This window comes from Apis mellifera, linkage group LG1 (genome assembly GCF_003254395.2).
Source record: "Apis mellifera strain DH4 linkage group LG1, Amel_HAv3.1, whole genome shotgun sequence".
Classification (NCBI taxonomy): domain Eukaryota; kingdom Metazoa; phylum Arthropoda; class Insecta; order Hymenoptera; family Apidae; genus Apis; species Apis mellifera.
The window spans coordinates 5,722,780-5,749,095 of NC_037638.1; the positions used below are offsets into that span (position 1 = coordinate 5,722,780).

Sequence of the window (26,316 nt, forward strand, 5' to 3'; positions counted from 1 at the left end):
ATAAATGAATTGACTTATAAAAATATTTATTTTTTCTTGTAAACATTTTTAATTGTATTGACGTTTTTTACAGTTTCTTATTGGGTTTTCAAGATTTTTAACTTGATAATATTATTTCTTTTTCCTATTACAAAGTTGAACTGGACGTTAGAAGGTACGGTTCGATGGAAGAACATTGGATTCTTACTATAGTCTAGGATACCCTGTTTATTTTATCGACATAAAGAAAATTTCTTTGACAACAACACAACTGCAATGAAATTATTGATCACGTTTCACCTCGGGATGAATTTAAATTAAATCCCCAATCTCTCATATCACCAACCTCACCATTTTCCAAATTATTCTATTCCCAATTGTTTATCAATTTATTCCAATCTTGCTCCTCTACATTTTTTTAACAAACAAAAATAAAAAAGATTTCTCTCAAATGGATGTCACCCTTTACCCTTTCTCCAATTCTCCCCCTTCATATTGAAAATATTAAATTAAATTATCTCTAAATGTAACTTCAACTTCTATCTTCCTCCAATCAGATCAAACTCTACCAACAGATGCTACGATTTAAAATCTTGAGGGTTGAAAAATTAATAAGAGAATCGTCCCTCGACGAGAAAGATTTCCAAAGATCCTCTTAAACTTTCTGGAATAAACCAATGTTCGAGACCTTCTTCGTCCAACGTATTTATCCATCCCCAATCGGTTCCCCTGCACCGGTCTTTCGAATTATCTGAATAATTGATGCGATTAGAGGGGGGAGGGGGGAAGGAAGAGGGGGCTCGCGTCGAGGAGAAACAAGAAACAAGATGGCGGTCACGTCGAGCGAGCGGACGTCTGCGCCCAGGGCGGGATGGCCGCCCATTGGTCCACGTTTGGTGCCCTGCACCGTTGGAGGGGTCGCACAGGGGCGACAGGTGGCGGGTCGCAGGTGAGGGAGGGTGGAGAAGGAAGAGAGGAGACGAACCCCCGTGGGGGGTTGGAGCGACTCGTTTTCTTAGTTTTACTCGATCCTCCCGCGAGGAGTTCGCGTTCTTCGTCGTGGATTTGAACCGCGTGGCCCACGTACCCGCCTCAAGGTGAGAGAGAGAAAGAGTTGGAGGGGATTTTTGAGGCTGGAATTCGAAATTTTTTTTCTTCTCTTTTTTTCTGTCTTTTCGTCTTTTTTAGGCTTGATTTGCAATTGATTTTTGTCGTTGTTGATGCAGAGGGTTGGTTGATGATGATGATGATGGTTTTTTAATTAATTAATTAATTTTTCTTTTCCTTTTTTCTTTTTCTTTTTAATTCGAATCAAGATTTTGAAATTTATTAATCAGTATTTATTATCAGTAGAATAAATTTTGAAGAAATTATTTTATTTCTAGTATTTTTGATAAAGAATTGATGATGGTTTAATTATTGAAGTTTTTGAATGTTTGGTGATTTTTCTTTTTTTTTTTCTTTTCTTCTGTCTTCTCGTCTTAAGGTTGATTTGGAATTGATTTTTGTCGTTGGCAAAAGATTTATTGATGGTTTATTTTTGATAAGGAATTAATTTTTGTTATTGGCAGAGGATTGATTGATGATGGTCTTTTGATTAATTAATTTTTCTTTTCTTTTTAATTTAAATCAAGATTTTGAAATTTATTAGTCAGTATTTATTATCAGTAGAGTAGATTTTGAAGAAATTGTTTTATCTCTGCTATTTTTGATAAGGAATTGATTTTTGTTGGCAGAGAATTGATTGATGATGGTCTTTTGATTAATTAATTTTTCTTTTTTTTTTAATTTAAATCAAGATTTTGAAATTTATTAATCAGTATTTATTATCAGTAAAATAAATTTTGAAGAAATTATTTTATTTCTGGTATTTTTGATAAAGAATTGATGATGGTTTAATTATTGAAGTTTTTGAATATTTGGTGATTTTTCCTTTTTTTTTTCTTTTCTTCTGTCTTCTCGTCTTAGGGTTGATTTGAAATTGATTTTTTCATTGATTGATGGTTTATTTTTGATAAGGGATTGATTTTTGTCGTTGATAGAGGATTGGTTGATGATGATGATGATGGTCTTTTGATTAATTTTTCTTTTTCTTTTTAATTCAAATCAAAATTTTGAAATTTAGTTGTATCACTAGATTTTGAAGAAATTGTTTTATCTTTGATATTTTTGATAAAGAATTGATTTTTGTTGGCAGAGGATTGATTGATGATGGTCTTTTGATTAATTAATTTTTCTTTTCTTAAATCAAGATTTTGAAATTTATTAGTCAGTATTTATTATCAGTAGAGTAGATTGTGAAGAAATTGTTTTATCTCTGGTATTTTTGATAAAGAATTGATGATGGTTTGATCATTGAAGTTTTTGAATGTTTGGTGATTTTTCTTTTTTCATTGGGATTGGAATAAGAGAATTTTAAATTTATTGGTGATAATATACTGTAGTATATAATAGATACATATAGAAGGAATTTCATTGTCTGGTATTTTTAACAGGTGATTGATAATAATCTTATAGTTTGATTATTGTGAAGTTTTTTGGAATTGGAGTGAAAGAATTTAAAATTTATTAGTTATGTGATTGGAATTGATTTTGTTCTTGGTGCTTTGAATAGGGGGGCTGACAGGTTGAAGATTTTGATTGAAACTGAAATGAGAGAATTTGAAATTTATCAGTAATAATATATTAATGTAATAAATTGGAAGAAATTATTTTATCTTTGATATTTTTGATAGGGGTTGATGATATCTGTGCTTTTTTGTTAAGAAATGATTTGATTTTTTTGAATGTTTGCTGATCTCTTTTTTGATTGGAAATGGAATTTGATAATTATTATCCATCTTGAAAATTGAAAGGAATTTGCTTTATTCTATTTCTATGGGAAGTTGATGACAATGTGTTGGAATTATTAAAAAGTGTTTTGACTTAGGATTTTTGAATGTTTTTTAGAAGAATTTAATCTTGCATAAGAATTGAATAGATTAAGATTGAGAAATTTTAAGATTTTTCATCTAATATTCTTTCCTCTTCCACTATTTGAGACTAGAAATGATATTATTTTAGATTACATTCGTGCAGTTGTTTGAAGAATTGCATGCAAAATAGTTGAAAGAATTTCCAAAATTGAGAAATTTATTAAAATTTCAACGAGTTGTGATCAATTTATAGATAATATTAAAATATCTAGCATTTTTTAGTGATCAAAGGATAACGAAATCTGCTGTAATTTATGGCCAATATAATAGAAATATAATTTCTATTATTTGTGGTTTCGTTTATGGTCTTTCTATCTGTGGTCTTTTCAGAAAAGTTAGTGGAATCACAAAACGTAGTCGTTTGTGGTTAGTCCGTTTGTCACGCAAAAATCTGTACAACTTGTTGAAAGAAACTTGTTAAGAAGAAGAGGGTAGGGCACAATCGAGTTAGGCCATTAATTCTTCAGATAATTCTAAAAATCTTCTTCTTTTTAAAAAAAAATTCTAAAAAATATTTTAATAATTTCATATTTCTTATTTTCAATTATAAAATTTATTACAAATTGCCCAAGTTTCTTAATATTCCTTATTCGACAAGAAAATTTCTTCAAAATGCTAAATAAAGATTTTTCTTATCTTTTCATTTTTACTTTATCTAAGATCAACTCTCTACTATTTCTACTATGTCAAAATTTTATAAAATTACCTTCCTTCTATCTATAAATGTACATGGAACCAGAAAGTCACATCTTCTTAATTCTTAAGAATAAAAGAAAAAGAGAAACAGTTTAGTTTAGTCAAAAAAGTTAATTGAATAGTTATTTAAATTAATTTTCATGAATAAAAAAGGAGAATCTTACCATCAACTCAACAACAAACAATTTTCATTTCTCCACTCGTTTGCCAACTTTATTCTTTTAATTTCCAAAGAAGGATTGCGAAACTTGCTAAACTCTGCCACGTTATGGATTATAGACTGCAATTCTGTATTTCACAAACTGGAAATGTCATCAATAATGCGACGACAGATGCGAAATTAAACAATGCCCATTAATTATATATGCCCCTCAAGGGCACAAACTATGATACATCAACCAATTATAAAACTATACACTTCTTATACATGTTTAAAGAAGATATTATACATGTTTAATTATAAATTGTCATTCTTATCTCCCTTATAATTTAACTTATATAAATTGATTAATATCAATTAATATTATATATATTCCAATCTTTATCTATCATTTATTATTAAAAGAAATAAGGATAAAGGAAATAATACATGTTGATTATAATTTTCTATAGTATAATTGTTTTAAGCTATTAAAAAAATATATACATATATACATGTTTAATTATAAATTGTCATTCTTATCTCACTTATAATTATAATTCATATAAATTGATTAATATCAATTAATATTCATTCCAATTTTTATCAATCATTTATTATGAAGAGAAATAAGAATAAAGGAAATTAATATAACTATATAATATAATTAATATAAGTTGATTATAGTTTTCTATAGTATAATTGTTTTAAGCTATTAGAAATATATATATATATATATATATATATGAGAAAATTTGAATAAATACATTTGTTATTGATGATCTTTGAACAATGGGTTTAGCAAGGAAGGCTTGGAGTATTTCTGCTTTAGCTTAATGCATTCAATGACAAATCTATTACAACACATTGTAATCATTTCTTTTAGAATGGATTATACACATTTTTTTTTCTTTTTTGTATATACATTTTATGAACGACTTTTACATTCTGATGCAATAACCATAAACCAGAGAATAATGGTTTAGAGTTAAAAAAAATAAAAAAAAGACATCCTTTCCTCTTTTTACTCAATTATTGTGCTCATTGTGCGTCAAATTTATTTTCAAAAAAAAAAAAAAAAAAAAAAAGAAAAATTCCCTTCTTATATTGTGTTTCGAAAATTCAATTTTATTTTATTGTTCAATTATTATAAACTCGTTCGTCCACTATTTTTTTTTTCCTCTCTTACTTCAACCCTTCTTAGGGAGCTTAATTTTTTAATTTAATTTTTTGATGATATTTTTACAAAACGTTATCAACAATTCAGATATTTTTCTCAAATTTAATTTGAAAATAAAAATGGATGCAAATGTGTATATATATTTTTATAACTATCTATAATTCGGATATTTTTCTGCTATTTTTAATTAATTAGAGAATTGAAAAGATTAACAAAGTGAGAAGATAAGAATGTATATGCACAGATGCATGATGTATCGATTCTTTTCAAAATAATTAATTCTTTGAAAGATATAATGAAATATCCAGAAAAATAAAAATACATATTGAATCAATCTTTCTCAGATGATGAAGTTCAAGCAACAAGGGCTAATCGCCGACCTGATGCCCAATATAAACTTGATGAAAGCAACTGGCCACTTCATGTTCAATTACTACACTGACAGTTCCACGAAACACATACACAAGATCTACTGTATCGTACGTAGAAAAAAAATTATTTAAATATTTATTATATACACGTAGAATAAATATTCTAAAGATCATTATGACCATTATTGGAGGGAAAGGATTGACAATTCTATTAGAGAGGTAAGTATCGATTTTTGCTTTTCATGTAAACCAGAGTTTTTTTGAATGTGAGAAAAGGATAGAGAGAGAGGGAGAGAAGGAGAGAGGGAGAGAGAGGGAGGCAGAGAGGAGTTTACAATCATAGCTCCATTGAGATGAAATATCGTTGAAATAATAATACAATAATGGAATAAATATTTTGTTTTCTTTCTTCTTTTTTTAACAACATTTTTTATACAGTAATATTATTGACAATGATATCATTTGATTAAAGCAGATTTATTGGAAATAATAATATAATTGTGTCTTGTGTTTGATGAATAATATTTTTGTTTGTTATTTGTTATTTGTTAAATATAAATTTGTTTATTTATTAAACAAATAAATACGTGTAATAGAAATTATAAAAATACATTTTAAGAGTTAAGTTTAATTTAAAAAAAAAGAAGGTAAAAGAATTTTCCATTTGTATTAACTGTTCCATTTATTTGTTTGATAGATCTTTCTTTTTATCTTTTATTGGGCTTTTCAATTTGTTTAGTAGTAGTTTTTTCTCTTTCAGTTGTTAGCGTTTCTTTTTTTTTCACGTTTGAAAAAAAAAACGTGGGCAAAATGAACTCTGGTCGAGACGTATGAAAAGTAAAAATCAATTATATCGGATGTTTCGTTTCGTGAAGAATATTCCGTTTTACAAAGTATTAACAAAAATGTTTCGGATAAAAAATGAAATAAAAAAGATTGGTAAAAGGTTTTTTTCGTAAAAAATGTTAGGATACATCGTTCGTTGAAAAATATAATGATTCTACTTGAGAAAACGAGGTTTACTTTCGTCACTTTTTTACGCATCTATCTAGGAAAAGATTAATAAGAATTTAGTGAAATTTCTGAAATCGTTCGATTATTATTTGAAACATATTTTAATATTACAAAAAATAAGCAAAATGTGAAAACAAATAGTATAATTACATGAGACATCTTATATATATTTGTCAATCTCATAGAATTAAGTAAACTGGCAAAAAATGAATTAAAAAGGTAAGTATGTACATATAGAAAACAGGTGAGTATATGAAATTGAAGAAAAATTTCAACTCTTCAAAAATTATATTATCCTAACTCAAAGTCGAAGAATTGGACGAAGATTTCGTTCATTGCGTATTCTAAGAATTTCAGAAATTCTAGGAATTTGACGTAACTTCTAAGAATTTTAAAAATTCTTGGAAAAATTTCTCGAACGACCTCCTGTCAACTTATGTTCTCCTCATACAAAATCGAGTTTTGGGCCAAAAATTTTTTTTCGATCGAAATTTCGACGTTAATACTTTTTGTTAAATATCTCGTTTATTCTTCATAATATTAAAAAATGCTTCGAATAAAAGTTGAATGGTTTCGAGAGGGCTACATTCCGACGTTCTCGTTTTTTTAGTAGGTTGACCAATAAAAAACTTTTTAAGCACAACTTTATTTTTTTTACTAATAACGTGTACTTTTTAAAGCACCAATCGATAGAGCATAAAATTTCCTATAAAAAAGTATTAACCCACTTATAGCGAAAAACCATTAGTTTAGAAGATATGGCAAAAATTAAAAATTTTTAGGAGGTCGACCTCCTTTCGTATCATGTTCTCCTAATACAAAATGAAATTTTTGGACAAAAATTTTTCCATCGCTCGGTGAATTTCGATCTCGTTCTTTTTTCTTAAATATCTCGTTTATTCTTCATAATATTAAAAAATGCTTCGAATAAAAGTTGAATGGTTTCGAGAGGGCTACATTCCGACGTTCTCGTTTTTTTAGTAGGTTGACCAATAAAAAACTTTTTAAGCACAACTTTATTTTTTTTACTAATAACGTGTACTTTTTAAAGCACCAATCGATAGAGCGTAAAATTTCCTATAAAAAAGTATTAACCCACTTATAGCGAAAAACCATTAGTTTAGAAGATATGGCAAAAATTAAAAATTTTTAGGAGGTCGACCTCCTTTCGTATCATGTTCTCCTAATACAAAATGAAATTTTTGGACAAAAATTTTTCCATCGCTCGGTGAATTTCGATCTCGTTCTTTTTTCTTAAATATCTCGTTTATTCTTCATAATATTAAAAAATGCTTCGAATAAAAGTTGAATGGTTTCGAGAGGGCTACATTCCGACGTTCTCGTTTTTTTAGTAGGTTGACCATAAAAAACTTTTAAGCACAACTTTATTTTTTTTACTAATAACGTGTACTTTTTAAGCACCAATCGATAGAGCGTAAAATTTCCTATAAAAAAGTATTAACCCACTTATAGCGAAAAACCATTAGTTTAGAAGATATGGCAAAATTAAAAATTTTTAGGAGGTCGACCTCCTTTCGTATCATGTTCTCCTAATACAAAGTTTTTTGGACAAAAATTTTTCCATCGCTCGGGAATTTCGATCTCGTTCTTTTTTCTTAAATATCTCGTTTATTCCTCATAATATTAAAAAATGCTTGGATAAGAATTGATTGGTTTCGAAAGGGCTATCTTCCTGTGCCTCATTTTTTTCGTAGGTCGTCCATAAAAAAGTTATCAAGCACAACTTTATTTTTTTCCGATAACATGTATTTTTACAGCACCAATCGATGCAGCATAAAATTTCCTATAAAAAAGTATTAACCCACTTATAGCGAAAAACCATTAGTTTAAAGATATAGCAAATTTTAGAAATTTTTAGGAGGTCGACCTCCTATCGTATCATGTTCTCCTAATACAAAGTCCTCTTTTGGACAAAAATTTTTCTATCGCTCAGGGAAAATTTCGATCTTATTCTTTTTTCTTAAATATCTCGTTTATTCCTGATAATATTAAAAAATGCTTGGATAAGAATTGATTGGTTTCGAAAGGGCTACTTCCTGTGCCTCATTTTTTTCGTAGGTCGTCCATAAAAAATTATCAAGCACAACTTTATTTTTTTGCCGATAACATGTATTTTTACAGCACCAATCGATGCAGCATAAAATTTCCTATAAAAAAGTATTAACCCACTTATAGCGAAAAACCATTAGTTTAAAAGATATAGCAAATTTAGAAATTTTTAGGAGGTCGACCTCCTATCGTATCATGTTCTCCTAATACAAAGTCCTCTTTTGGACAAAAATTTTTCTATCGCTCAGGGAAATTTCGATCTTATTCTTTTTTCTTAAATATCTCGTTTATTCCTGATAATATTAAAAAATGCTTGGATAAGAATTGATTGGTTTCGAAAGGGCTATCTTCCTGTGCCTCATTTTTTTCGTAGGTCGTCACATAAAAAAGTTATCAAGCACAACTTTATTTTTTTGCCGATAACATGTATTTTTTACAGCACCAATCGATGCAGCATAAAATTTCCTATAAAAAAGTATTAACCCACTTATAGCGAAAAACCATTAGTTTAAAAGATATAGCAAATTTAGAAATTTTTAGGAGGTCGACCTCCTATCGTATCATGTTCTCCTAATACAAAGTCCTCTTTTTGGACAAAAATTTTTCTATCGCTCAGGGAAAATTTCGATCTTATTCTTTTTTCTTAAATATCTCGTTTATTCCTCATAATATTAAAAAATGCTTGGGATAAGAATTGATTGGTTTCGAAAGGGCTATCTTCCTGTGCCCTCATTTTTTTCGTAGGTCGTCACATAAAAAAGTTATCAAGCACAACTTTATTTTTTTGCCGATAACATGTATTTTTTACAGCACCAATCGATGCAGCATAAAATTTCCTATAAAAAAGTATTAACCCACTTATAGCGAAAAACCATTAGTTTAAAAGATATAGCAAATTTTAGAAATTTTTAGGAGGTCGACCTCCTATCGTATCATGTTCTCCTAATACAAAGTCCTCTTTTTGGACAAAAATTTTTCTATCGCTCAGGGAAAATTTCGATCTTATTCTTTTTTCTTAAATATCTCGTTTATTCCTGATAATATTAAAAAATGCTTGGATAAGAATTGATTGGTTTCGAAAGGGCTATCTTCCTGTGCCCTCATTTTTTTCGTAGGTCGTCCATAAAAAAGTTATCAAGCACAACTTTATTTTTTTGCCGATAACATGTATTTTTTACAGCACCAGTCGATGCAGCATAAAATTTCCTATAAAAAAGTATTAACCCACTTATAGCGAAAAACCATTAGTTTAAAAGATATAGCAAATTTAGAAATTTTTAGGAGGTCGACCTCCTATCGTATCATGTTCTCCTAATACAAAGTCCTCTTTTTGGACAAAAATTTTTCTATCGCTCAGGGAAAATTTCGATCTTATTCTTTTTTCTTAAATATCTCGTTTATTCCTGATAATATTAAAAAATGCTTGGGATAAGAATTGATTGGTTTCGAAAGGGCTATCTTCCTGTGCCCTCATTTTTTTCGTAGGTCGTCTCATAAAAAAGTTATCAAGCACAACTTTATTTTTTTGCCGATAACATGTATTTTTTACAGCACCAGTCGATGCAGCATAAAATTTCCTATAAAAAAGTATTAACCCACTTATAGCGAAAAACCATTAGTTTAAAAGATATAGCAAATTTTAGAAATTTTTAGGAGGTCGACCTCCTATCGTATCATGTTCTCCTAATACAAAGTCCTCTTTTTGGACAAAAATTTTTCTATCGCTCAGGGAAAATTTCGATCTTATTCTTTTTTCTTAAATATCTCGTTTATTCCTGATAATATTAAAAAATGCTTGGGATAAGAATTGATTGGTTTCGAAAGGGCTATCTTCCTGTGCCCTCATTTTTTTCGTAGGTCGTCTCATAAAAAAGTTATCAAGCACAACTTTATTTTTTTGCCGATAACATGTATTTTTTACAGCACCAGTCGATGCAGCATAAAATTTCCTATAAAAAAGTATTAACCCACTTATAGCGAAAAACCATTAGTTTAAAAGATATAGCAAATTTTAGAAATTTTTAGGAGGTCGACCTCCTATCGTATCATGTTCTCCTAATACAAAGTCCTCTTTTTGGACAAAAATTTTTCTATCGCTCAGGGAAAATTTCGATCTTATTCTTTTTTCTTAAATATCTCGTTTATTCCTGATAATATTAAAAAATGCTTGGGATAAGAATTGATTGGTTTCGAAAGGGCTATCTTCCTGTGCCCTCATTTTTTTCGTAGGTCGTCTCATAAAAAAGTTATCAAGCACAACTTTATTTTTTTGCCGATAACATGTATTTTTTACAGCACCAGTCGATGCAGCATAAAATTTCCTATAAAAAAGTATTAACCCACTTATAGCGAAAAACCATTAGTTTAAAAGATATAGCAAATTTTAGAAATTTTTAGGAGGTCGACCTCCTATCGTATCATGTTCTCCTAATACAAAGTCCTCTTTTTGGACAAAAATTTTTCTATCGCTCAGGGAAAATTTCGATCTTATTCTTTTTTCTTAAATATCTCGTTTATTCCTGATAATATTAAAAAATGCTTGGGATAAGAATTGATTGGTTTCGAAAGGGCTATCTTCCTGTGCCCTCATTTTTTTCGTAGGTCGTCTCATAAAAAAGTTATCAAGCACAACTTTATTTTTTTGCCGATAACATGTATTTTTTACAGCACCAGTCGATGCAGCATAAAATTTCCTATAAAAAAGTATTAACCCACTTATAGCGAAAAACCATTAGTTTAAAAGATATAGCAAATTTTAGAAATTTTTAGGAGGTCGACCTCCTATCGTATCATGTTCTCCTAATACAAAGTCCTCTTTTTGGACAAAAATTTTTCTATCGCTCAGGGAAAATTTCGATCTTATTCTTTTTTCTTAAATATCTCGTTTATTCCTGATAATATTAAAAAATGCTTGGGATAAGAATTGATTGGTTTCGAAAGGGCTATCTTCCTGTGCCCTCATTTTTTTCGTAGGTCGTCTCATAAAAAGTTATCAAGCACAACTTTATTTTTTTGCCGATAACATGTATTTTTTACAGCACCAGTCGATGCAGCATAAAATTTCCTATAAAAAAGTATTAACCCACTTATAGCGAAAAACCATTAGTTTAAAAGATATAGCAAATTTTAGAAATTTTTAGGAGGTCGACCTCCTATCGTATCATGTTCTCCTAATACAAAGTCCTCTTTTTGGACAAAAATTTTTCTATCGCTCAGGGAAAATTTCGATCTTATTCTTTTTTCTTAAATATCTCGTTTATTCCTGATAATATTAAAAAATGCTTGGGATAAGAATTGATTGGTTTCGAAAGGGCTATCTTCCTGTGCCCTCATTTTTTTCGTAGGTCGTCTCATAAAAAAGTTATCAAGCACAACTTTATTTTTTTGCCGATAACATGTATTTTTTACAGCACCAGTCGATGCAGCATAAAATTTCCTATAAAAAAGTATTAACCCACTTATAGCGAAAAACCATTAGTTTAAAAGATATAGCAAATTTTAGAAATTTTTAGGAGGTCGACCTCCTATCGTATCATGTTCTCCTAATACAAAGTCCTCTTTTTGGACAAAAATTTTTCTATCGCTCAGGGAAAATTTCGATCTTATTCTTTTTTCTTAAATATCTCGTTTATTCCTGATAATATTAAAAAATGCTTGGGATAAGAATTGATTGGTTTCGAAAGGGCTATCTTCCTGTGCCCTCATTTTTTTCGTAGGTCGTCTCATAAAAAAGTTATCAAGCACAACTTTATTTTTTTGCCGATAACATGTATTTTTTACAGCACCAGTCGATGCAGCATAAAATTTCCTATAAAAAAGTATTAACCCACTTATAGCGAAAAACCATTAGTTTAAAAGATATAGCAAATTTTAGAAATTTTTAGGAGGTCGACCTCCTATCGTATCATGTTCTCCTAATACAAAGTCCTCTTTTTGGACAAAAATTTTTCTATCGCTCAGGGAAAATTTCGATCTTATTCTTTTTTCTTAAATATCTCGTTTATTCCTGATAATATTAAAAAATGCTTGGGATAAGAATTGATTGGTTTCGAAAGGGCTATCTTCCTGTGCCCTCATTTTTTTCGTAGGTCGTCTCATAAAAAAGTTATCAAGCACAACTTTATTTTTTTGCCGATAACATGTATTTTTTACAGCACCAGTCGATGCAGCATAAAATTTCCTATAAAAAAGTATTAACCCACTTATAGCGAAAAACCATTAGTTTAAAAGATATAGCAAATTTTAGAAATTTTTAGGAGGTCGACCTCCTATCGTATCATGTTCTCCTAATACAAAGTCCTCTTTTTGGACAAAAATTTTTCTATCGCTCAGGGAAAATTTCGATCTTATTCTTTTTTCTTAAATATCTCGTTTATTCCTGATAATATTAAAAAATGCTTGGGATAAGAATTGATTGGTTTCGAAAGGGCTATCTTCCTGTGCCCTCATTTTTTTCGTAGGTCGTCTCATAAAAAAGTTATCAAGCACAACTTTATTTTTTTGCCGATAACATGTATTTTTTACAGCACCAGTCGATGCAGCATAAAATTTCCTATAAAAAAGTATTAACCCACTTATAGCGAAAAACCATTAGTTTAAAAGATATAGCAAATTTAGAAATTTTTAGGAGGTCGACCTCCTATCGTATCATGTTCTCCTAATACAAAGTCCTCTTTTTGGACAAAAATTTTTCTATCGCTCAGGGAAAATTTCGATCTTATTCTTTTTTCTTAAATATCTCGTTTATTCCTGATAATATTAAAAAATGCTTGGGATAAGAATTGATTGGTTTCGAAAGGGCTATCTTCCTGTGCCCTCATTTTTTTCGTAGGTCGTCTCATAAAAAAGTTATCAAGCACAACTTTATTTTTTTGCCGATAACATGTATTTTTTACAGCACCAGTCGATGCAGCATAAAATTTCCTATAAAAAAGTATTAACCCACTTATAGCGAAAAACCATTAGTTTAAAAGATATAGCAAATTTTAGAAATTTTTAGGAGGTCGACCTCCTATCGTATCATGTTCTCCTAATACAAAGTCCTCTTTTTGGACAAAAATTTTTCTATCGCTCGGGAAATTTCGATCTTATTCTTTTTTCTTAAATATCTCGTTTATTCCTGATAATATTAAAAAATGCTTCGGATAAAATTGATTGGTTTCGAAAGGGCTACTTCCGTGCCCTCATTTTTTTCGTAGGTCGACCATAAAAAAGTTATAAGCACAACTTTATTTTTTTGCCGATAACGTGTATTTTTTACAGCACCAGTCGATAGAGCATAAAATTTCCTATAAAAAAGTATTAACCCACTTATAGCGAAAAACCATTAGTTTAAAAGATATAGCAAATTTAAAATTTTTAGGAGGTCGACCTCCTATCGTATCATGTTCTCCTAATACAAAGTCCTCTTTTTGGACAAAAATTTTTCCATCGCTCGGGAAATTTCGATCTTATTCTTTTTTCTTAAATATCTCGTTTATTCCTGATAATATTAAAAAATGCTTGGGATAAGAATTGATTGGTTTCGAAGGGCTACTTCCTGTGCCCTCATTTTTTTAGTAGGTGTCCATAAAAAATTATAAGCACAACTTTATTTTTTTGCCGATAACGTGTACTTTTTACAGCACCAATCGATAGAGCGTAAAATTTCCTATAAAAAAGTATTAACCCACTTATAGCGAAAAACCATTAGTTTAAAAGATATGGCAAATTTAAAATTTTTAGGAGGTCGACCTCCTTTCGTATCATGTTCTCCTAATACAAAGTCCTTTTTGGACAAAAATTTTTCTATCGCTCAGGGAAAATTTCGATCTCGTTCTTTTTTCTTAAATATCTCGTTTATTCCTGATAATATTAAAAAATGCTTCGGATAAAATTGATTGGTTTCGAAAGGGCTACATTCCGACGTTCTCATTTTTTTCGTAGGTGTCCATAAAAAATTTCAAGCACAACTTTATTTTTTTGCCTATAACGTGTATTTTTTAAGCACCATCGATAGCAGCGTAAAATTTCCTATAAAAAAGTATTAACCCACTTATAGCGAAAAACCATTAGTTTAGAAGATATGGCAAAAATTTAAAATTTTTAGGAGGTCGACCTCCTTCGTATCATGTTCTCCTAATACAAAATGAATTTTTGGACAAAAATTTTTCCATCGCTCGGGAATTTCGATCTCGTTCTTTTTTCTTAAATATCTCGTTTATTCTCATAATATTAAAAAATGCTTCGGATAAAATTGAATGGTTTCGAGAGGGCTACATTCCGACGTCTCTTTTTTTAGTAGGTTGACCATAAAAAACTTTTCAAGCACAACTTTATTTTTTTGCTAATAACGTGTACTTTTTAAAGCACCAATCGATAGAGCGTAAAATTTCCTATAAAAAAGTATTAACCCACTTATAGCGAAAAACCATTAGTTTAGAAGATATGGCAAAATTTAAAATTTTTAGGAGGTCGACCTCCTTCGTATCATGTTCTCCTAATACAAATGAATTTTTGGACAAAAATTTTTCCATCGCTCGGTGAATTTCGATCTCGTTCTTTTTTCTTAAATATCTCGTTTATTCTTCATAATATTAAAAAATGCTTCGATAAAAGTTGAATGGTTTCGAGAGGGCTACATTCCGACGTCTCGTTTTTTTAGTAGGTGACCAATAAAAAATTTTAAGCACAACTTTATTTTTTTACTATAACATGTACTTTTTAAAGCACCAATCGATAGAGCGTAAAATTTCCTATAAAAAAGTATTAACCCACTTATAGCGAAAAACCATTAGTTTAGAAGATATGGCAAAATTAAAAATTTTTAGGAGGTCGACCTCCTTTCGTATCATGTTCTCCTAATACAAATGAAATTTTTGGACAAAAATTTTTCCATCGCTCGGTGAATTTCGATCTCGTTCTTTTTTCTTAAATATCTCGTTTATTCTTCATAATATTAAAAAATGCTTCGAATAAAAGTTGAATGGTTTCGAGAGGGCTACATTCCGACGTTCTCGTTTTTTTAGTAGGTTGACCATAAAAAACTTTTTAAGCACAACTTTATTTTTTTACTAATAACGTGTACTTTTTAAAGCACCAATCGATAGAGCGTAAAATTTCCTATAAAAAAGTATTAACCCACTTATAGCGAAAAACCATTAGTTTAGAAGATATGGCAAAATTAAAAATTTTTAGGAGGTCGACCTCCTTTCGTATCATGTTCTCCTAATACAAAATGAAATTTTTGGACAAAAATTTTTCCATCGCTCGGTGAATTTCGATCTCGTTCTTTTTTCTTAAATATCTCGTTTATTCTTCATAATATTAAAAAATGCTTCGAATAAAAGTTGAATGGTTTCGAGAGGGCTACATTCCGACGTTCTCGTTTTTTTAGTAGGTTGACCAATAAAAAACTTTTTAAGCACAACTTTATTTTTTTTACTAATAACGTGTACTTTTTAAAGCACCAATCGATAGAGCGTAAAATTTCCTATAAAAAAGTATTAACCCACTTATAGCGAAAAACCATTAGTTTAGAAGATATGGCAAAAATTAAAAATTTTTAGGAGGTCGACCTCCTTTCGTATCATGTTCTCCTAATACAAAATGAAATTTTTGGACAAAAATTTTTCCATCGCTCGGTGAATTTCGATCTCGTTCTTTTTTCTTAAATATCTCGTTTATTCTTCATAATATTAAAAAATGCTTCGAATAAAAGTTGAATGGTTTCGAGAGGGCTACATTCCGACGTTCTCGTTTTTTTAGTAGGTTGACCAATAAAAAACTTTTTAAGCACAACTTTATTTTTTTTACTAATAACGTGTACTTTTTAAAGCACCAATCGATAGAGCGTAAAATTTCCTATAAAAAAGTATTAACCCACTTATAGCGAAAAACCATTAGTTTAGAAGATATGGCAAAAATTAAAAATTTTTAGGAGGTCGACCTCCTTTCGTATCATGTTCTCCTAATACAAAATGAAATTTTTGGACAAAAATTTTTCCATCGCTCGGTGAATTTCGATCTCGTTCTTTTTTCTTAAATATCTCGTTTATTCTTCATAATATTAAAAAATGCTTCGAATAAAAGTTGAATGGTTTCGAATGGACTATATTCTGATGCTCTCGATTTTTTCACAGGTGAACTCATAAAAAAGTTACCAATCTCAATTTAATTTTTTTAAACGGCATCATATATTTTTTGATGCATTATTCAATCTATCATGGTATTCTCTATAAAAAATATGTGACTATATATGTCGAAAAAATTATTGGTTCAGGAGATAATTAAAAATAATTGAATATTTTTTAAACTAATAAATTTTGGCTATAAATATTTTAATAGTTTTTTATAGAGAATAATATTCTCTTTTTATTTATGCATTAAAAAATATATGATTCTATTTAAAAAATTGGCAATGACTTTCATAAATCCTGCAGTCGATATATAAAAAAATTAATAATATCAAAATGTATTTCTTTTAAAACCATTTGACTTTTATTCGAAACATTTTTTAATATTGTTAAAAACGAACGAGATATTCCAAATAATAAAAATAAAATGATCGATGTATTTATGAATTCTTCAAACATAAAAAAAATGATTAAAAAATAAATGCTCCAAAAATAGCAGCTTTCATTGTAAAAAATAAGTGCACGAGAAGAAAATATCTAAATTGTAAAAAAAAAAATGCTTCAAAGCTTAAAAATAATGATAATCATAAAAAAAGAATGGAAAATAAAAAGTAATATATGAAAACGATAAATAGATAGTTAAAAATATAAAAACTTTTTTTAAATTATATTTTGATATAAAATTGAAAAAACTGAACAAAAATTTCATTTCTAAGAACAGCTAAAATTCTTGGAAAAATTTCTCGAACGACCTCCTATCAGCTCATGTTCTCCTAATAGAAAATCGAATTTTTAGCCAAAGTTTCTTTCATTCTATCCATTCGGAAAAATTTCAGGAATTTGACGTCATTTTCAAGAATTTTAGAAATTCTTAGAATTTAACGGTATCAGTTCCAGGAATTTTTAAAGTTCCAAGAATTAATTTCCAAGAATTGCTAAAGTTCCTGTCAAATTATATTCTCCTAATATAAAATCTAAATTTCGAACAACAAAAATTTTTTACTTTGAATTAGCAGAATATAATTGGATAGATTTTTTTTTAGAAACAAATGTTTCTAATTAAATATACTTACCTGTAAAATATACTTACCTGTAAAATATACTTACCTGTTGCACCATCATGTTTTCATCATTTTTTCAACAGTTTTCTTAATTCTACAGATACTTACCTTTTGCATACTTACCTCTTCTAAGTAAAGCTTAGTTATCTGCCAATGTTTCTTTAATTTTAGAAGAATTCATATATCTTTATAAATATTTCATATACTTGGAATATCTCGTTTATTTTCCATAATATTGAAAAATGTTTCGAATAAAAGTTGAATGGTTTCAAGGGGGTTATACTCCAATGTTACTAATTTTCTCTCAAGTGGACGAACAAAGAAATTGTAAAGCTTGATCTTACTTTTTTAAATAAAACTGCATATTTTTTAATATACGAATCAACACATCAAAATATTCCCTACAAAAAAGTATTTGACCATACAAATTAAAAAATTATTAATTTAGCGGATAATTAAATATAATTAAATATCTTCTAAAATAATAACTTTTCGCTATAAACGGTTCAATACTTTTTTATAGAGTGTAATAAATTACATTTACTCAAGCGTCGAAAAATATGTAATTCCATTTAAAAAAACAAAGTTGACCTTCACATGACCTCTATCTACCATCCGAGCACAAAAAAAATTGCATCGCGTTACACCCTTTTCGAAACCGTACAACTTTCGTCCCAAACATTTTTTAACATCTTCAAACCTAACCGAGATATCTCATTTATTTGTAATAAACTTACGTAGGACACCCGGTATATCTCTCGATATCCTAAAACATGTCTAAATATATGCATATACATATTAAACGCATCGTTACCAAACTCTGTAATTAATTAATCTCTAAAAATTAATCTCTACAAATTCCATCTTACTTATCCCATCCAACAATTTTCCATTCAAAATGGAACGTTTTAAGAAAAAAGGAAAAAATGGAACCAGGTCCACCTGGTCCTGATACTGATGCAGTTCGGATTCTGCGGTATCAATCTAATGATGGAGAGCGAAGACGTGGACGATCTCACCGCGAACACCATCACCATGCTCTTCTTCACGCACAGCGTGGTCAAGCTCGTTTACTTCGCGGTCAGGAGTAAATTGTTCTACAGAACGCTTGGCATATGGAACAATCCGAACAGCCATCCCCTCTTCGCCGAGAGCAACGCGCGATACCATCAGATAGCCGTCAAGAAGATGAGGATACTCCTGCTGGCCGTCATAGGGACCACGGTGCTGTCCGCCATTTCTTGGACCACCATCACTTTCATTGGTGACTCTGTGAAAAAGGTCATCGACCCTGTCACCAACGAAACGACCTACGTCGAGGTAATCCAATTATATTTTTTGCTTCCTCTTCTTTCATATCTATGTTAAAAATATTTTAATATTTTATTTATACATACTATATATATTATACTATATACTTAAAATAATTTACTCATTATTATTTAATCATTACAATTATATATATATTTTTATAATAATTATATATAATTATATTAATATACTATATACTTAAAATAATTTACTCATTACAATTATATATATATTTTTATAATAATTGTATATAATTATATTAATATACTATATACTTAAAATAATTTACTCATTACAATTATATATATATTTTTATAATAATTATATATAATTATATTAATATACTATATACTTAAAATAATTTACTCATTATTAAAAATATTGTAATTGAATTGTCCACAAATATAAAATATATCAAGTATCAATTTATATATATATATTTTTATAATAATTATATATAATTATATTAATATACTATATACTTAAAATAATTTACTCATTATTAAAAATATTGTAATTGAATTGTCCACAAATATAAAATATATCAAGTATCAATTTATATATATATTTTTATAATAATTATATATAATTATATTAACAATAATATATATTGTTATAACAATTTCATCCAATTGAAATTATTTTAAGTAATTGATTTAATTTTCTTGAATTTGATTGAGTCTGATTGAAAAATTAATAAAAGAAGAAGAAGAAACAAAGTCGGAATTTAAATTAAATTTTAATCAAAACCACGTGTTTTTCTCCAGATACCAAGGTTGATGGTTCGTTCCTGGTATCCTTACGACCCCAGTCACGGGATGGCCCATATTTTAACACTGATATTCCAATTTTACTGGCTGATATTCTGCATGGCGGACGCGAATCTACTGGACGTGTTGTTCTGCTCGTGGCTCCTGTTCGCTTGCGAGCAGATACAGCATTTGAAGAATATCATGAAGCCTTTGATGGAATTCAGCGCCACGCTGGACACCGTCGTGCCAAACAGTGGGGAACTGTTCAAGGTTGAGCTAAAACATATATATATGTATATATTTCCATCCACAGAAAAATTGAGAAAGAAAAGTCTAATAATAACAAATTGAAATAACTATAGAAAAAGAGAAAAATCTAAAAATAAAATTGAGGATGAAAAAAAAGAGAGATTTGTATTCTTTATTCAGGCTGGCAGTGCAAAAGTCTAATAATAATAAATTGAAATAACTATACATAGAAAAAGAGAAAAATCTAAAAATAAAATTGAGGATGAAAAAAAAGAGAGATTTGTATCCTTTATTCAGGCTGGCAGTGCAAAAGTCTAATAATAATAAATTGAAATAACTATAGAAAAAGAGAAAAATCTAAAAATAAAATTGAGGATGAAAAAAAAGAGAGATTTGTCTCCTTTATTCAGGCTGGCAGTGCAGAGCAGCCGAAGGAACAGGAGCCATTGCCACCAGTCACGCCGCCCCAGGGTGAAAACATGTTGGACATGGATCTTCGAGGGATATATAGCAACAGGACCGACTTCACGACCACCTTCCGGCCAACTGCTGGAATGACGTTCAACGGCGGGGTCGGGCCAAATGGGTTGACCAAGAAACAGGAAATGCTGGTACGAAGCGCCATCAAGTACTGGGTAGAGAGACACAAGCATATCGTTAGGTGAGTATATTTATTCTTCCAATATTTGTCATTATGATACAATGAATTATGTTTCCACAATTCACAAGGAATAATTTATTAACGAAGAAGAGATTCAATTATTTGGAATTAAAAATAAAATTGTTAAAATTATTTAAAATTAAATAAGTTTGATTGAATTTTGAAAAGAACAGTAGAATTGTTGATATGTTGAATAGAAAGGAAATTATAAAAAGAGAAATAATTTCCTCCCTTGAAAAATAATTTTTAATATTATCTCTAAAATATTTCCCACGAGATCGAGAATAAAATTTCCATATCGAAGTTAAATTACACATCAAATTGCAATTTCAAAGTTCGTCAACGTCTTGACTGCAACCCAGTTTCCCAATTTCGATTCTCATCTCGAGTTCGTTTCTCCACACGGAAATGTAATTCACGCCGACTACGAGAGAACCTTTCACATTCGTGACTCGAACAATGGGAGACTTCCATTAGGATAATAATCGCGGAGATAGGCGATCGAGAAAATTCGCGGGATTTCGTTGCGGTTTATACTTTTAAGGGGAAGCCTTAATTGTGGGAAAAAATGGTTAATTCCATTCGAAAATGTTAAAAAGTTCGAAATTTGTAACGTGAAATCGAAATTTTTTTTTTTATATTTCTTTAAAAATTATTAAAGAATTAAAGAATGAAATTATTAAGGAACGAGAGAAAATCTTTAAAGTTTAAAATTTAAAATTAAAATTCTGATTGAAATTCTGTTTGTTTAAAATCAGAAGAGAATTGTTCGAGTATTTTTATAAAGACAATTTTTTAATAAAGGAAATAATTTGAAATTAGTAAAAACTCTTCGCATAAATTGATGGAACTAGATTTGTTATTGCGTGGAGAATTGGATGAATAATTCTAATTGATCAAAAGTTTTCGTATAAATTATCATTACTTATCAAATATCAAAAGAAAACTAAAGAAAGATAAAACACGAGAAAGGATTAAATGAATGTAAATTGATATACTCTTATTAATATTTTCAAATAATATTTTAAAGTTCAAAAGTTCATAACAGAAATAATCTTTAACAATTTTTATTTGTACAGCAGAAAGATATTCTAGCATTTTTGTTCAGAAAGTAAAATATATATGTGTATATTTATTGTAATATTTTTTTTATTATTTAAGAAATAAAATTAAAAGACACAAGTAACAGTACATAAAATTTAGAAACCATTGTTGGAACAATAGTCTTCAATTTTACAGTTTTTCAGAGAAGTGTAGAATTGAATAAAAAATATTGTCAGAGATAAAAATAAATGCATTTTTAAAAGACTGCACGAATTCTAGAAATTCAAAAATTTAAAAGAATAATAAAAAGGATGCAATAAAATTTAAAAATAAAAAGTATACAAATTGTAAAAAAAATACAAGAAGGAAGAATATAAATAAATATCTATTTTTTTAAATTTGGATTAGCATGATTTTACGTGCGAATCTCAATTTTCACGTCTGCTGCACTACCAGTGAATAATTCAGAAAAGGCACAGAAATTTTTTCCTCTGCGTTACATGTACGCGAATGTAAAATCAATATTCTGTTTACTCCACGTTTTCTATTACTCGAGCCAATCTTAGCTAGAAACAAACACGTTCGTTCTATCCATGAAACGTATCGTCCATAAAAATTTTGTTTAAAGAATTTATTTTTTTTTTTTTGCAAAATTTGACGCAACTTCGATAGAAAGATATCGAGTTTGAAGAAACCTGTTTCATTTCAGTCAATTTAATCTGGACTTTCACAGTCAATCGAACGTACATACAATATTTGTCATACTTTCGAAAATGTTTCGCGGAGAAATTTATTCTTCAACGATCGAATAATCTCTACCATTAACGAATGCTTAATTTTTCACGTGTCGATAAACTTTAATGACGAGCTGAATTCGCGATTCCACACAAATTTATCGCGCTTTTTATACAGAGTTATAATTTAACAAGCACAGTTAATAATTAGATAATTTACGAAACGGAGATGAACTTGAAATTATTAATTATTCTATTAAACGAGTATTTTTGTATGCTTTTAATACATTGTTCTAATCGGTAATTTGAACATTATATTAAATATCTTTTGTTATAATATTACATTCAATATTATAATTCATTATTGTAAAATATTTAATTACCGTAACAATATTCTTCATTTCTTGCAACTAATCTCCAATTAATACTTTCTACAATTACAATCTTTTATTTCTTCTATTTCTTAATCGTATTACCATAACCTCCAATTCACAATCGCGTAAATTTCATTTCGTATTTCTTTCCAATCACATGACTTTCAAACAAACATTATTTCCAATTTAAACACATACAAAAAAAAAAAAGAAATAAAAATATCCGTACGTAAAAAATATCTCGAAACAATACGAGAAACTGTCAAAAAGAATCATCGAAAATCCGACAGAGCGTGAATTCGCAACAAAGTTTCGCTTGTTGCGAGTCAGCCACTAGCAAAAGGCGGGAACATTTGAAACGTCGAGTGGAACGAAAAGTCGCACGTGAACTCTTTCCGAGTAAATTTTCAAAGTGGAAGAAAGTATATACGATATAGATTGTTGGACAGCGCAGGAAAGACAGAAGGGGAGTGCGTGTGTTCCCACGGTGGTGAAGTATTTATTTCTAAGAGAACGCGATATTGACCGCAACTGGGGACGCGCAGAGCGCGTGGTGGACAATTTATTGGACAATTCATAGGTTGTACTTACATTGTTCAACGTTCACGTGTGCGATCGGTATACGTGTTCCGACACGTGTATGTACACGTTTTCATCGTTGTCACTGGATAGAATGCAGAGCGTGTTCGAAGTTTGCCCTTCGACCGGATCCTTGCTCCGCTTTACGTGTAAGGAAAAATACACGAAAACCTGTTGCCTTACGCTTTGTGGAAGGAAGCGGGTGTCGAATAATAAATATTTCAAATATTGTTAAATTATTATTAGATTCTATCCGGTTTAAACAAAATAACGTTTGAAAGAGTAAAATTCCAACAAAGGAAATAAAATATTTTCATTTTACAATTAACAATTTGAAAATAGAATATTTTATTTTAAAAATTTTAAAATAAATAGGATTATTTATTATTATTTAAAATTATATTTTATTCTATAAAACAATATGAAATTATAGATATTAATAATAATATTAATATTTTATTATTTATCAATGTAAAATATATTTATTAATTTTTTATTTTTTTTTAATCAATGTTAATATTTTGAATTTTGTTTGAATCTTAAATAAATATAACGTTTTAACGTTAAAATGGTTGATGAAAGATTTACTGTCTGCAGACAAAATGTAAAAATACGAGATAAGAAAAGCAATAAATTTTACTATAAAGTATCGTTCCTTAAAAATTCATGGATAAAGTTGTGAAACATTTATGTCGATATGCGACGAATGGCATTCTTCTTTAGATAGATGCTTTCCATAATTGGAGAGCGTTCATATCAGATTTTATCTGATGAATTTTTTTCTTGAAAACTAATATTCGAAGGTATTCGCTTCTTGTGAATTCCTAAAATTCTAAAACTGATTGAAAGATGTTACGAAGAAATTGAAATATTTATCTTTTATTTTATTCTCGTTCGAAGAAATTAAATTTTTAGAAAAGATAGAAAAAAATAGAAGGGAGAAATTCTCGACGAGAAATTAGAAATAAAATTTTTTCTAAATTATTTAATCCCATGTTAAATAAATAACGAATAAATATAGCAAGAATTAAGAAGAAATAAATCATTATTTCGATACAGTTTGAAAGAAAATTTTTTGCAGATAGATATCGTTTAAGATTAATCCTTATAGAAAATAAGAAATATTAGTCTTATATCTAGTTTGAAAGTTTGGAAGAGGCTTATTTATGATAATTCTCACGAGTGAGAATCATTTTATATTTTAATTTAAAGTTTGAAAGAAGTTTTAATTAAAGGGAACAAACAAAATACCATAAAAATTTATGTATAAATAATATAAAAAAAATAGCCGAGATAAGAAACAATATATTTCTTAATGGAGAAAATAATAAATTGAATAACAACACTCCACTCCTTAATTTTTTTTCCCTTTAAGACACTTCGAGATATCGATCCAACTTGATTTAACGATACCCTTGTGAATTGTATTATTTAAACGTTAAAAAAGGAAGCACAGAATCACGAGAAGAAATAAAAAGAAGGCAAAAAGTAGAGAGATTGTTCAATCATGAACTCTAATCAACTGGTTAAATGCAGTCATCCAATGAACTAGGTCGAATTAAAACTTTGTTGTATCGTAGCCACAGGAGCTTAATAACAGATTCAATTTGTCCTGTTTTAACGAGAACTGTAAGCCTATAATATTCAAACAAACATTGAAACGCAGCAGAAAATTTTTAAATTGATTCAGAAAATTATTCCATAAAATTAATATTTATCTATAATGCACTTACTTCTGTAATTGTATTAATGAAGACATATATATATGTGAAAATAAAATATTGTTTTTGAAGGATAAAAAATATTAATAATTAAAAAAATTGTATTAAAAATTAAGTTTGATTGTTAAAACGTTTTATTTCGTTAGACTCGTAACTGCAATTGGAGACGCCTATGGTGTAGCTTTGCTGCTACATATGTTGACTACTACTATTACGTTAACTTTGCTCGCTTACCAAGCAACAAAGGTAATTTTTATGTACATAAAATATCGAGACACAAAGTAAAATATATAATCATATATAAAATTAGAAAAATTCTATTATTCTAAGTGTCAATATTAACAAAAAGAATTTTAATATTTTATCTTTTAGATACATGCAGTAGATACATACGCAGCATCAGTAGTAGGTTATTTGCTATATTCTTTAGGACAAGTCTTTATGCTCTGTATATTTGGAAATCGTCTCATTGAAGAGGTACGTATATATGATTGTTTTTATAATTTTTAATCACGTGAAAAACAATTATTTAATAATTTAAAAATTATATAGAGCTCATCAGTGATGGAAGCAGCTTATTCTTGTCACTGGTATGATGGATCAGAGGAGGCCAAAACATTTGTACAGATTGTTTGCCAGCAGTGTCAGAAAGCGATGTCGATTTCAGGGGCAAAGTTCTTCACTGTATCTTTGGATCTCTTTGCTTCGGTAACTAAAAATCTTTCTTTCTTTAAATTCATCTTATACAATTAATGTTATTCAACAAATTTCAATTTTTGGATAAAACTTATATTTACTTGAAATATCGTTATAGAATATGATAATGTAATTACTTGTTATTAATCAAGACTCCTGAATGTTTAAAATTCCCTAGAAATATCCCTAAAATATAAAATCCTAGATATAATATAAAATATAAAATCCTAGATATTTTTAAGAAATTTTCAACTTCTTCAATTATAATAATATAATTATAATAATTGCATAAAAATTTCTTAGAAAATCTCTAGAATGTAAAATCCTGGATATTCTTTTAAATCCTGTAAATATGCGACAAGAAATTTAAAATTTAATAATTTTTTTTTTTAAGATTCATAGATTAGAAACCATTGATCTAAAATATAATTGAAAAATTCAATTGAATTATAAATAATTTTTTTAATTTTCGATTATAACGACTGATTAATAAGAATAATTAATAATTCTCTAGGTGTTGGGAGCTATGGTTACCTACTTCATGGTGTTGGTGCAACTGAAGTGAACGTTGAAGAATATTCACTTTAGGATTGAAA

General features: G+C 28.8%; 1 protein-coding gene across 2 annotated transcripts; it reads left to right on the forward strand.

The window, feature by feature from the left end:
• The first annotated feature begins 977 nt into the window (after positions 1 to 977).
• Or2 (odorant receptor 2) lies at positions 978 to 26,316 on the forward strand. Of its 2 annotated transcripts, XM_006563204.3 has the most exons (9): positions 978 to 1,076; positions 5,314 to 5,448; positions 18,536 to 18,919; positions 19,678 to 19,932; positions 20,322 to 20,572; positions 25,171 to 25,270; positions 25,397 to 25,501; positions 25,577 to 25,732; positions 26,235 to 26,316. In XM_006563204.3, the coding sequence occupies exons 2-9, from the start codon at positions 5,314 to 5,316 to the stop codon at positions 26,283 to 26,285; spliced, it is 1,437 nt and encodes a 478-aa protein (XP_006563267.1). In that variant the 5' UTR covers positions 978 to 1,076; the 3' UTR covers positions 26,286 to 26,316. The 2 variants fall into 2 exon arrangements, with proteins under 2 accessions (XP_006563267.1, NP_001128415.1); NM_001134943.1 differs by lacking the exon at positions 978 to 1,076 and having other exon boundaries at positions 5,317 to 5,448; positions 26,235 to 26,285.

What these genes read in the sequence shown, in the direction of transcription:
- Or2 (XM_006563204.3), top strand. Translation starts at nt 5,314, where the DNA reads ATGATGAAGTTCAAGCAACAAGGGCTAATCGCCGACCTGATGCCCAAT. An exon ending in AGACACAAGCATATCGTTAG is followed by an intron (nt 20,573 to 25,170) that starts GTGAGTATATTT and finishes TTATTTCGTTAG; the next exon opens with ACTCGTAACTGCAATTGGAG. An exon ending in CTTTGGATCTCTTTGCTTCG is followed by an intron (nt 25,733 to 26,234) that starts GTAACTAAAAAT and finishes ATAATTCTCTAG; the next exon opens with GTGTTGGGAGCTATGGTTAC.